This window comes from Dreissena polymorpha, chromosome 2 (assembly GCF_020536995.1).
Source record: "Dreissena polymorpha isolate Duluth1 chromosome 2, UMN_Dpol_1.0, whole genome shotgun sequence".
NCBI classification, from domain to species: domain Eukaryota; kingdom Metazoa; phylum Mollusca; class Bivalvia; order Myida; family Dreissenidae; genus Dreissena; species Dreissena polymorpha.
The window spans coordinates 31,576,270-31,591,020 of record NC_068356.1 but is presented as its reverse complement, the minus strand read 5'-3'; the positions used below and the strand labels follow the sequence as shown (position 1 = coordinate 31,591,020).

Below are 14,751 nucleotides of genomic sequence, written 5' to 3'. Positions count from 1 at the left end.
AATACACACACGCGCATTCTATACAATGCACACACGCGCGCGAAACAATGAGTGGCATGACGGACCACCGTAGATCCGAGTGTACATACACATTTTTGTGTGACGTTGAACACAGGAAGTATACTAATTTACAAAAACAACAATGGAACCGAAAGCCATCCCAGTACTTATTATTTAATCGACGTCTTTTTCTTGACAAAGTAACTTATCATGGCTGCGACCCGCGCTCAGAAATTGGATTTGAAACATGGTTTCATGAAAAGCATTGTTAAAAATCAAGTGGACAGGTAAAACTTTCAACCTCCTTAATTTTTACTATCATTCCCATGTTAAGTTATGTTAGTGTTACACAAAACAGCCAAATACTTTTATTAACTTTTTAATCAGCAGCACGTAATTGATTTAGATTATAAGTTGCCGTTCGTTTTTTTACAATGAGCTCTTTAAATAAAAAAAATATTTAAAAAACATGAAGCAATGGGAAACTTGAAACAGACAAGTTAACAAATTGACTGAAAGAGAGAAGAGGGTAAAAGAGCTAACTTGAATCTTGGTGTTTAATAATTCTTATAAGTTATATTGTTTTTACATAAAAGTGTGACTTCTTCAATTATTGTTACTCACCTTAGTGTTGAGTGACACATATTTGAGTATTCTCACTTTGTAACACACATCTGGAAAAATGTCTTAGTATTTTCACACCTTTCTATCTCATGCCTTTCATACACAATCTCATTCAGAAGCTGTCAATTCTCAAAATACCAGAGTTCAGCATATTTATAAGCACAAGTATGTCTTCCCATCAGATACAGTTCATTATTGAACTTTTACAGAACACACAAAATACAAAATCACTCTTATACATTAAGAAGGATTTCATTCTGGATTAACATGTTCAATCAGTATCCTTCACGACCTTTAGATGGCAGTTGGTGGCCTTGGGCCCAAAAAAGGTATCAAAACACTGTGCGATAAATGTACATTTACAAAAAAACATATCAGGCATTTACAATAATTAAAATATATATATATTTTAAAATCTGATTCTGGCACCACTTTTATAATTGAAACCCAGATTACAAAAGTATATGTTTATGATTTGAGCTTGTCAATGGCAATTCAGACGAAAAGAGTCATACATGTAGTTCTAAGAAGGAAATAAGATGTAATAAACAAAACAAAAAAGGAAGTTGTTTTTAAGTGTTATGTTTTAACTTGTATGTGTATTTAAAATTATTGTACTGATTTTACTGATTTTACCAGGGATAACTATGATAAGGAAGTCAAAGAATCAAAGCAGAATAAAAAAGGATTTTATCTCCATAACGCCCAAAAATCACCTAAAAAGCCAGATGCAGCGGTATATATACCTCCTCCTAGAAAAGAAGACTGGGACAACGAAGTGCCACCAACGGAGTTGTGTAATGGAAAAATGTGTCAGAGAATACATACTCAAGATGTTAACATTACACAGAATCACCTTACCAATAGTCATGAGAATCCATCTAGCAAACAAGATGTTCACATTACACCGAATCACTCAACCACTAGTCACGAGAATTCATCTAGTCTACAAGCTGTTCAAAGTCCATCAAATCACTCAAACACAAGTCATAAGAAGCCATCCAGCCAACAACTGCATAATACATCACCATTGCAACAGCCTACCAAAACTACAGTGCAATCTCACAGGCAAGGAACAAATGTCTCGCAAGCAATTGCCCAGCAACAAACCCAGAGCCAGTATTCAGGTAAGGTATTACTTGGTCTTAATTTACATCTGGTTCAAGCTTTAAGACTACATGAACACTTATTGTACTTTTGTTCATTGCAAGTTATGAATTTCATAAAGCTTCTAAGAGCAAAATGTAGGGTAACTTAACAATATTGAAATACCGGTACTGTAAAATCATTTATATTTATGGGCATGAAATTTCTTGGTTAAAAAAGACTTTCTGTGGATACATAGAGGATATTTGTTGGATTCGGTGGTATGTCGATTTTATTTCACGAGTGATCATAGAAAACAATATTTTCACGAGTGGCGCAGCCATGAGTGAAAATATAATATTTTCTATGATCTCGAGTGAAATAAAATCGATATTCCATTGAATCCAACAAATTTTCTTTTTATTTTATGCTTTTTTCACCGTTTATTTACATTGTAAATGAGTTAAACTGGATACTGTTGCTGGAATTATGACGTCATTTCGTTGAAAAAATGACGTCATTTCGCAGTAAAACAGTGACAAATATCGATATTTTTCTCTGTTATTTTTCACTGTTTAAAACAGTGGAATACCAGTTTTATTTCACTGATATTTCTCTATAAACCACCGGATAGCATAAAATAAATAAATTCATTGATTTCTGATTTTTTTTTTTAAGTAGAATTTGCATCAGTTTTTTATGCCCCCGGATCGATAGGTATAGGTATATTGTTTTTGGCCTGTCTGTCTGTCATTCTGTCCCAAAACTTTAACCTTACAGTAAAGTTTTGCAATAACTTTTGAAATATTGAACATGGCAACTTGGTATTTAGCATGCAGATGTATCTCATGGAGCTGCACATTTGGAGTGGTGAAAGGTCAAGGTCATTCTTCAAGGTCAAACATTTAAAACTTTAATATATGAAAGTTTTGCAATAACTTTTGAAATATTGAACATAGCAACTTGATATTTGGCATGCATGTGTATCTCATGGAGCTGCATATTTTGAGTGGTGAAAGGTCAATGTACTTCAAGGTCAAAAAAAAAAATAACACCGCATTAGGGGGCATTGTGTTTCTGACAAACACATCTCTTGTTTGTGTTTGTGTTTCATTCGTGGATGGTTCAACCAACGAACTCAATGAAAATTACATTTACCATGTATAAAAAGAATGTTGAAAAATGCTTTTACTGATGTTCAACTGTTGGTTTACATTCACATTCTTTTACATAATGTTGGTTACTTAAACTTCACATATTTTATATAAGAAGAAATTTAAATTAGAGCTCTTTGTAATTGCCGATGATAACATTTAATCACATGAACATGTACATTAGCATACAATCATTCCTATGTTGTGTTACTTGCTGTTTTTAAAGATTTTTGTTTTCTACTATGTTATCTTTTTTTAGATGATGATGATGAACCAAAGCTGTTGTTTATTTTTGAATTTGAAGATAAAGATGGCAAACGTTATAAACAATATGTTATAGAGGTATGTGGGTTTTCTTTAATAATCGTACAAAAAAGATTGAAACCTTGTTGTGCAATGTCCACTTCAACAGCATTCATGTCAACAGACATTTATACCAGATTTGTTCATATTAAACTCGATAGACATCCTATTTTTGATGTTAATGTTGGTCTGGTTATTACATAAATCATGTTGGTCTTTTGTATAAAAAAACCACTGATTGTCATGCCAAAAGAAGACTAAATTATGATCTTTCTGGAAAAAAGGTATGGATTCATACTATAAGTGTTACAAATGTTTTAGGAAATGTGTTCTCAATACAGTTTACTTTGCTTCTTTAGTTTAAAAAACAATCGTCACTTGAATGTGGTTTACTGCAAATGGCTTAGAGGATATTGTAAATTATCAATATAAGAGCCTCATTCTGTTAAGACAAAACAGGGCTTAATGCATGTGTGTAGAATGTCATCCCTGATTAGACTGTTCAGTCCGCACAGGCTAATAAGAGACAACACCTTCTGCTTTTTGTTGTATTTTTCATTTAAAGTCTTTTCTTGGCGAAAATATTGTTTAGACAGAAAGTGTTGTCCCATTGCTACGGTAATCCGGGAAAACACTTTTCTGTCATGCATTTAGCCCAGTTTTTGCAGAACAATGCTTACATGACTGTTGTTACATGGCAGGGTGTCAGCGCTGCGGTAGTTTCCCAGAGGATGGGATATGATCGAAGACTGCCTGCAAACATGATAAGAGCTTTAGAAAGATGGCTTCAGGATGAAATTGACAAACGGACTAAACCGAAATCCTAGGCATCTTCATTTAAGATTTACAGTTCCTTTAATGAAATAGCTGTTAACTGAAATTTTATCAAAGCTTTAAAACAAGGTCTTCAGCAGTTATTTGACAAACAGATGACTTCTAAAGGTTTTGGTCCACATGTTAGATTGGCATTTACTTTAGTGAAAAAGCTGTAACTATATATATGATCAAAGCTTTAAAAAGGAGACTTTCGGAAGAAATCTACACATTTACACAAGTTGTATACTTTTACGGATGAGTTTATTATAAGTTTGTATGTTTTGCTTTCCTGTGGTTTATATGGAAATGTCAGTGATTTAAAACTCTTTATTCGCTGTTTAAAGCATTGAAAAATAACCAAAGTTTATCTAAAACTTCACTTTGAAATAAAGTCATTATTTTGACATCATTTGATGATTCAAGTGAAATTATCAAGTTTAACGTTTGAAAGCTAAACATATGTCTAAAAGCTAACTTAAAATGAAAACAAACATGTTCGGTATAGTAGATCTTCAATTTTTATCCTCATGTAACCAGGTACCTCTAATGAAATTTATTATTATATTTTATAATATAGATTAATAATATAATGTATAATGATATACTGATATACTGATAGTTGTTGCATGTGTTTGATTTGTTTTTAACTCACCTGAGCACAAAGTGCATATGGTGAGCTATTGTTGTCACAAGATGTCTGTCATCATGTGCTGTGTGTCTTCAACTTTTCGTTCTGCCCCTAATTGCACTAGAGGCCACTTATTTTATCCAATCTTGATGCAACTGAGTCAGAATGTTTATCTTGTAAATATCTGGGCCAAGTTTGAACTTGGTATGCTTGGATTTTTTTTAGGTAAAATCAAAGAAAAACCTTGTTTTCACTCTATGGCTAACATTTATGACTCAACCTTGATGATACTTGGCTAGATTGTTTATTTTGACAATGTTTGATAGGCCTAGTTTGATAATGAGTCATTTACCTCAAAAAGCTAGGTCACAGGGTCAACTATTGGACAAAGCACTATAGAGACCAAATTTATGACTCAATCTTGATGGAACATGTCCTTAAACTAGGTCACAAGATCAAATCTTGAAAAAACCTTGTTATCACTGTAGAGGAAACATGAAAGACTCATTCTTGATGAAAGTTGGTCAGATTGTTTATCTTGATAATATGTAGAGGGATTTTGAATTTGGGTCACATGTTACTATATAAAGGGCACATTTTAGGTTTAAATTGCAATAAAAAGTGGTTAGAAAGTTTATCTTCTCAATATCTAAGCCCAGAATGATTAGTTTAGTTTAAACCTATTTATTTTAGCTCGATTGCATCGAAAGCCTTAGGCTTAAATAAACGCTCTCGAGTCCGTTTCCTGGGCCTAGAACCAGTACTTGGTGTCTTTGGGGGAGATCTAAAGAACGCTCCCACGGTGGGGATCGAACCCGTGACCTCCCGGTCGCTAGGCGGACACCATATCCATTACACCACGGCGACCTATATGGCGACCAGTATGATTCTGGGTCACTGGCTTTCAAAAACTAGGTCACCAGGTTAAATCTTAAGTAACCTCGTTTTTGCTCTAGTAGTAAATACATTTTATCTGGGTCTCGTGTGATCAAAAACTAGGTCACCAGCTCAATATTTGAAAATTGGTTCACCTCTTCCTCAGGTTAGCACTTCATTGCTATTGTGGCCTTATTGATTTTGTCCCTTTTTATTATGCCCCCGGATCGAATGATCGGGAGTATATTGTTTTTGGCCTGTCTGTCTGTCTGTCTGTCATTCTGTCTCCAAACTTAAACCTTGGTTAAACTGTCGCAATAATGAATAACTTTTGCAATATGCATGTGTATCTCATGGAGCTGCACATTTTGAGTGGTCAAAGGTCAGGGTCAAGGTCATCCTTCAAGGTCAGGGGTTAAATATATGGCTTCAAAGCGTCGTCAAAACTTTAACCTTTGTCATGACTTTTGCAATATTGAAGATAGCAACTTGATATTTGGCATGCATGTGTATCTCATGGAGCTGCACAATCTTAGTGGTGAAAGGTCAGAGTCATTCTTCAAGGTCAAAGGTAAAATATATGGCTTCAAAGCAGCGCAAAAGGGGGTATTGTGTTTCTGACAAACACATCTCTTGTTAGGAATTGCATGTACAAGCACTATTTTGACAAGCTCTATACCATTTGTTGCTGCTTAGATATTTGTATATACTGCTATTATTGTGTTAATATAATTACATTTGAAATGTTCAGTATGATAAGTAGCTTTCATGATGAGGATTAAGCACCTATTATTTAACCAAGCAGTGCTTTTGTAAATGCATCAACCTTTGTTAATATGCATGGATCATTAGTTCATTGTTGCTTGTAGTGTTGTGAAATTAATTTATTGAACAATGTGTTGTTATTCCCCATTTATAAATATTCAATAAAGTTTGAGTATAAATTGAAAAGTAAATGTGCATTTGTAAATATACACTAAAATTTATGTTTTAATTGAGCAGTAATTGTCTATTTGTAAATACATTTATACACAAGAGTTTATGTATTAATTGAACAGTAATTTTACCTCTTTTCATATGACCATCAGTCATAAGAAACCAGTTTTCCATTTTATTGGAAGTGTTGCTTTTACATATTTAAGCTTGTTGTAATGATTTATATCACTGTTTCCTTGTACTAGCATTATTAAAAAAATTACAAATGCAAACGAATAACTCTGTAGTTGTCATGTCATGGTAGTACGAGAATATAGTCATGTTTTATACTTTGTTGCTGTGGTTACCCTTTATACAAATTTTGTATCAATGATCTGCACATCTTAAGCATTACTTGTAACCTTTTGTGTTCACCTTAATGTCAATAGGTTGTCTGATAAGAATATAGTTTATGTTTAAAAGTTTGTTGCTTTTTCATGATTTTCATCCCATTTCATTTATATTGGACAGTACAAATGTTGTTAATTAAATATAGCGTATTTTTGCTAATCTACATTTGCATGCATAAAAAGCTTAAGTTACTGAAAATTGCAATTACAATATGGGCCGTGCTCTGTGAAAAGAGGATATAATGAATGTGCATAAAGCATCGTCCCAGATTAGCCTGTGCAGTCTGCACAGGCTAATCAGGGACACCACTTTTGGCCTAAACTGGATTTATGCAAAAAAGAGACTTTCTGTAAATGAAAAATATCATAAAAGCGTAGTGTCATCCCTGATTAGCCTGTGCAGACTGCACAGGATAATCTGGGATGACACTTTACGCACATTCACTATATCCTCTTTTCACAGAACACGGCCAATATAGTCTTGTTTTACCTATATAAATGAGCCTTGCTCTGGGATAAACAGGGTTTAGTGCACGTACATAAAGTATTGGTCCAGATTAGCCTGTGCAATCCACACTGGGTAATCATGGATGACACTTTCTGTTTTTATGGAATCTTTTGTTTAAAGGAAGCCTTTTGTCAGCGAAAAATCTAGTGGAGGCGGAGGTGTTGTCCCTGATGAGCCTGTGCAGACTGCACTAGCTTATGTAAAGTGATACTTAAAGCACTTGCATTTACCCAGTTTACCAAGAGTGAGACTCAAATAAATTTGTGAAGCAGACAAATATGTTTTTAGTATTTATTATTATATGCATTAACATGGTTCATAGTGAAAATTTACTAACATTTGTATATCTTAAGTTTTTTTTATTGTTTAGATTAACACATTGAAAATTTGACTACCAATACCTCTCAACTAACCGCTTTAGAGGCCACATTTATGACTCAATGTTGATGAAACTAGGTCAGAATGTTTTTCTCCACGGAATCTTGTCAGAGTTGAATCTGTGAATGTAACAATGTCAATTCATGTAAAATCTTGACAGTGTTATCACCTTGAGGCTACATGTATGACTCCTTCTTGATGAAACTTTGGTCAGAATGTTTATCTTTCAATATCTAGGCCAAGTGTGAATCTGATACAACAACAAGGTCACATGGTCAAATCTTAGAATAACCTTGATAGCAATCTAGTAGCCACATTTATGACACAATCTTAAAGAAACTTTATCAGAAAATTAATCTTGACAATATCAAGGACATGTTTGAATCTGGGCCATGTGGGGTCAAAGACTATGTCACATCTGGGTCATGTGGGGTCAAAGACTATGTCACATCTGGGTCATGTGGGGTCAAAGACTATGTCACATCTGGGTCATGTGGGGTCAAAGACTATGTCACATCTGGGTCATGTGGGGTCAAAGACTATGCCACATCTGGGTCATGTGGGGTCAAAGACTATGTCACATCTGGGTCATGTGGGGTCAAAGACTATGTCACATCTGGGTCATGTGGGGGTCAAAGACTATGTCACATCTGGGTCATATGGGGTCAAAGACTATGTCACATCTGGGTCATGTGGGGTCAAAGACTATGTCACATCTGGGTCATGTGGGGTCAAAGATTATGTCACATCTGGGTCATGTGGGGTCAAAGACTATGTCACCAGGTTAAGTCTTTGATAACTGGTTTACCTTGAACTCTGATGAGCACTTCAGGGCCATTAGGTCCATCTTGTTTTACTTTTATATTGAACAATATTTATAAAGTTTATATTTCCTTTGTTTGTTTATGGATGATGTACTTTTAATAGTTTTGTACCTATTGAAGCTTATGTACGGAAATATTGAACAGCAATTTCTACAATGAAAGTATTACAAAAAAGCAACCTGTGTTGACTTACTATAACATCAAGTATGTTTGTATTTCTACCCTAGTATGTTTGTGTACTTAAGAAATTAGGGGTATGGACAACAGTTTTTTTACTGACTTTACTGTTGAGAGTTTAAACCCCAAATCGAGGGAGAATATATAAAGTCAAACACAGCTGTGTCGCAAGACCGTTATAAGCGAAATGCATCAACTGAGCAAGACACAGCCAAAACAACAAGCGCCATCGCCTAACAAGATGAGGAATCGTCGCCGACGCGCACCTACGTGTAGCAAGAAAACCTCAAACCGCCCACCAGAAATAGCCAAACAGCTTGCTTCATCACAGAATCCATTGACATTTTACTTTACTCGAAACTCTCTTCCTTTAACTTACAAACACTTATGGTTTGCCACTGCTAGGCATAAAAAACAAAAGCGATCTTAATATACTGTATAGACTTCAATTACACTGAGCACACTTTTCAACAGAACCGAGCGAGAACAGGTCCATAACATCCTCCGTAAGGGTAAAGTGTTTACCTCAGTCCTCAACCAAAGACTTTACTTTTCTTGTAGTTAATAACTTACGAGATGAAAATAGCTTCCATAAGGCTTACTATTGTGCAGAACATATTTATTACCCTTCATGTATTAAGAGAAATAATTTAAAAAGGATAATAATAACTTTTCTGCGCCTTTAATGATTTTCACAGCTTTCGATAAAGTGTGGAGAACTAGCTGGCTAGCTATTACATAATATTTAGCTAACAAATTTATGGAAACTATTTTCCGGGTCCTGTTAAATTTGTACAAGAATACAAAATGATTCATATCCCAAAATATAGTATGCTCTCAGTACTTTTTTGTCCGAAAAAGTTGATAGACAAAGATAAAAATCTGTTCCGTATCCTGTTTCCAAATGACTAAGCGACCCAGATACTGGCCATATCGTCGTTAAGGTTTTCTTGTTCTATTGCATGCAGATGACACAATCATTGTTTCAAATAGTGCTTCTGACCTGCAAAAAAGTCTGAACACGTTTTATGTTTTTTTGTTAAGTTGGCATCTCAATGTTAATATTGCACAAATAAATACTAATTTTGGGTGCGAGACGAACAAGGAATTTCAATTAAATATTGAAATAGCCAACTTTAATCATGATCTTGGCTTTACATTATTGAGTAATGGCACTTTCTTAACCCATTTATGCCTAGCGTCTAGAGTAAAGGCTTTTGCAAACAGCGTAGACCCGGATGAGACGACGCATGATGCGTATTCATTCATAAAGACTGCATGATCACTGTCAACTGGTTCATGCGTGTTGTGTATCGTGTTATTTCTTATTGCTGCATAATTGATGAAGATATGGCTGTTCAAAGCAATGCACCCCGTTTTGGGCTGATTTTGAGTTGCATACCTTGTTATATATATATATTTGATAGTGAAATATTTTTTTTCAGAAAAGTTAATTTTTCGTTATATGATTATTTATCATTCAAAATGATGTTATCATAGCCCCACGCTAACCACCTGTGGTCGTTATATTTTGGGAAACTACGAGGATTGCTTATATATAGTATAAAATACGCAAATGATTTGTTATGGAAGGATGGTCGTGTGGTCTATATCGGAGGCTTTTTACTCCAAGGGTCAGTGGTTACGATTCCCACTATGGGTTACTTTTTTTCTTTTTAATTTTGTTTTCTTGATTTTAACTGAAGCTTTTTATATTAAATGTTTATATTTATCAATATAAAGCATTTAATGACAAACTTCAAAACATGCAAAAATCTGTGAAATCGAATGTGCTCTTTTATCATCTCACCGCGCACGAAATACCCACGCACCATACTTTTCGACCTTCTAGAAAACACTAGTGTTTATGATATGAGGGTCCAAAATCCAACGCGGATGTATTGGTAACGATAACACACCCACAATCAATGTAACCTTCAAGATAATAGCTATCAGATTATTGTGTAATAGTAAATAAGTTTGAATCATATTTCGGATGAAGTTCGCTATATAGGTTTTGTGAGTGGCCTTGATCGATAGCGCTTCATGTTGTGCCCTTATGAAAGTCGACGGAAAGAGTAAAGTCCGTATCGAGAAATATAATAAGATTGGTAAAACTATTATATAAATGACATGGATGGTATTACCAACACACGTACACTACTCGAACGTGATTTTATTTATTATGATTTTGTAAACACGATGCGCTGTGATATGCTTTGGTATTTAAACTATTTGTTCTGTTATGCTCTGGCAACATTGTATCTGCGTGATTGTCGGTTTACGACCGGTTTACGACCTTTCATTTATGATAGCGACTGTCCGTACCATTGTATTACCAGCGAATGAACGAGTTGATTTTTTTAATGCAACTTCTATAATCACTAGGGAAATAGTTATATTGTATAACTACTAATGTGATGTACCTGTGCATTTGTACGGGGGTGTTTTTTCATAATTCTCCCGAAAATTAATATGTTTGAACAGACGTTCTGTACAAACCATTTGGGCCATCAGGCCACATGTTTTATTAATGTGCAAAGAAATGTATAAAAGTTAGTTATTATTTAATTAATCAAGATATAGCCGTCCATTATTTCTTAGTATATACCTATTCGCCTCGTACCAATGATTTATCTTGCGGTTACCTGCTTATGGGGAGTAGGGGCAGAATCAGGGGCCGCAAAAGCCGTCGCCGCAACTTAAATACTTTAATTGGTACGCATACCAAAATATTTCCGGAATCATCGATACTTAAAGGAAGTGTTTCCATTGTCTGCGAAAAGGAGCTCGTGCTAAGCCAGTAGAGTTGTCTTCATATAGTCCTTTAAGAAAAAAGAGGTACACCGGTCAGCTGCTGGCTGTTCTCAAGCGCCGCAGTTTAATATTTGTCTATATAAACGTGCGATTTAAATAAAATAACGGCATTTTGTTAAGCAAAAGTTGCTCATTGGACCATGCTTCATTTATTTATTTGCATAAAATTGAATTGGTTTGAAAACGTTATATGCTTCTCTTTGAGTTTACACTTAACAGCTAAGAAGACCTTAAACTCCGAATATGTGATTCTAGTAAAACATTATGAAACATCTATTTTGTCAATATAGGTCTATCATTTTTAACGAATAATCAAATAAATAAATAATAAAATAAATAAATAATAAATTAATACTATATTCGAACCGTCCGTGCATTATGTCTTAGATCAACATTTACAAGTACTCATTGGTTACGATAAAGTGTAAATTTTCAAAGAGCAGGAATTTTGACAAAAATGTTCCATGATTCAGGTACTAATATACAGAGTATATCTAAGTTATATTCCTAATGGTGATAATTAAGAAGATGCAGACAGCCCACACATTCAATCTCGTGTATGCATTGCTAAGAGTAAGATTGTTGTTAGTATTTGTAGAGCGTACCTGTCATTGTAAAGCTATTTAATACAAAACCTCACACCTCGTTGTTATTCAATCCTTTGACAAAATACATGTGTATGGCAAACCTCTATACTACGACAATTTAGCAGTAGCCTATAACGTGGTGTCAGAATAAAAGTTAAAGCATAAGACGAAAAAAGATAGGCAGCTATATTTAGCTGTGGATTGGAGAGAAAGGCAGGGGGATACATTGCTCTTAGCAATTGAGTGAATCGGGCAGTAAGAAATTGGACACTAAGCTCGCCTCACATATACAGTCGAAAATCAATACAATATGCCGCCGTTTCAAGTTAAACAGCCAAAACAGAACTCATACATCAGCTCGTCCCCATGCTTCGTCTGATCGCACAGGAATGCAATTCCTCGTGAAAGAACACCGACGAGAAGATCATGGATCATATTGTCTTCAATGAAAACTCTTCGGAAATCAGAAAAAAATGAAAAACTGGATACACTAGATAAAGCATTGCAAATTGTTCAGTTCTACGATTACAGTCTGGAGTATTAAAGTCTATGCAATCTACGACATCGAAAGACGTATCGTCAATCGCGAAATAAGGGCAGAGGAAGCAGTCCAACAAAGGGGCTTCTGTTGGATCGAAGGTCAAGGGTACCGGGCTGGTCAGACGAGCGTTACCGAAGAATGACCGTAGCATTGCATATCAGAGCACCAAATTATGAAATGACAGTCGCATTCGCACGCAAAATGGATCTGTCCCCATATTGGAAACATGTCATGCATGTAACAGCTGTTTTTGTGACAGTAAATGTACCTCCAGTATGAAGAAACATACTGTAATGATGGCATGGGTATTGTGAAAGCAAGGTCTCCATATCGAGCTTTTGTTAAACTTTTGGTGGGTCCTTCTTATACAGCAAACATTTTGAATTGACACAGGATCTGTAGTGAATATTCCATGAGTTGCAAAATATAGAACTATGAAAATGTCTCATCCAGTAATGCTTGCTTTACACACTATATACAAGCTTCAAAGACAGCACTCCTCCGATTCAAGGTCGTACAAGTCTCACATGCAGTTACAAACCAAAGTTGATTAAAACTTATTTCTATATTGTGAATAGCAAATCACATACATTGGGTATGCAATCTCACCTAGATCTTGGACGAGTGCAGTTGACATTCTCAGTTGAGAATAAGGACATTGACCGCGACGTAGTGTGTACGGCGACTTGTGTTAAGACACTGTGGTTATGCCTCGTACATGAAAATTGTACTTGAAACCAGATGATGTTAATGTGGTAAAGAAGAGACCCTGAGGCACTCAAGAAAAAACTTAAGACAAAACTAGACAAAACTAGACATACTGTAAAATGGGACGGATAATTACTACGGACAACGAACCAACTGATTGGCTTTATTCCCTAATTAAAGTTGGAAACCATAAAACATGTCCGTTGATGATATGCCTAGACCCTAAGCATCTTACTAAGGCTATCGGACGTCCACATTTTCCGATGAGCACAATAGATGACGTCACGAGTAAGCTATCGCGCTTAAGCGTCTTAGATGTTATACCATAGGCGGTTCAAGGGGGGGGGGGGGGGGCGGCGGACGCGGCGTACGCCCTCCCCCCCCCCCCTAAAATCATTTAAGTAAAGTCAATTCATTTGATGTTTCACACTTAACTAAACCTAAATCACCTATTTAAACTTGTCAAAGCCTTCAAAATCACTAAAATCGTGAAGCTTCCGGGGGGCTTCGCCCCCCCCCCCCCCCTGGACCCCCAAAACAATAAACTATGCACTTTTTTGGCATTATAAGAATGTACTTTGATGAAAGTACATAAGGCGTGACATGCTCGAGAAGTGGTTGTCAAAGCCTTCAAAATCATCAAACTCGTGAAGCTTCCGGGGGGCGGGGGCTTCGCCCCCCTGGACCCCCTAAAAAATAAACTATGCACGTTTTGGGCATTATAAGAAGGTTCTTTGATGAAAGTATATAAGGCGTGGCATGCTCGAGAAGTGGTTGTCAAAGCCTTCAAAATCACTAAAATCGTGGAGCGTACGGGGGGCTTCGCCCCCCTAGACCCCTAGCAGGGCTTTGGACCCCCAGCAAATCTTTCAATATCCCGCCCCCGAACCAGAAATCCTGAAACCGCCCCTGTATACATAACCATAGGTCAATTTAGGTGGACTTATTACCTTACAATGTTCAGTATACCAATTGGACGCTTTCATCTACGTGTGCGATGTTTTGGTCTGCCAAGACAATAAGAGGGGTCCATTTTTAAGGGATAGCAAGAATCGTTGATTTGGGTAACACCAAAATGTCTGAACATCACAGTAATCTACTCGCTTTGCTGGACAGGACACACTCTCGCCTAAATGCATACTAGATCTGGAAGGCTAACAACTAGATCTGGAAGGCTAACAACTAGATCTGGAAGGCTAACAACTAGATCTGATGGCGAACAACTAAACAACTAAAAGGTTATTATTTTACCTTTATTTCTTGAACATATGAACGAGTAATGAGAAAACAAACAAAATACATAGTTTGTCCAGAACAGTTGTGTGTTCTATAAAACGTGTTAAACCGTTTGATGCACAATATTATTAAGCAGTTTGGGCAACATAATAATTGCCACACG

The 14,751-nt window shown here is 35.8% G+C and overlaps 1 protein-coding gene across 1 annotated transcript; it reads left to right on the top strand.

Moving 5' to 3' along the window:
* The first annotated feature begins 100 nt into the window (after positions 1-100).
* LOC127866487 (uncharacterized) lies at positions 101-8,700 on the top strand. The gene is made up of 4 exons (XM_052407030.1): positions 101-287; positions 1,264-1,751; positions 3,124-3,206; positions 3,869-8,700. Exons 1-4 carry the CDS (start codon positions 211-213, stop codon positions 3,992-3,994), a joined length of 774 nt encoding a protein of 257 aa, XP_052262990.1. The 5' UTR covers positions 101-210; the 3' UTR covers positions 3,995-8,700.
* The last annotated feature ends 6,051 nt before the right edge of the window (positions 8,701-14,751 follow it).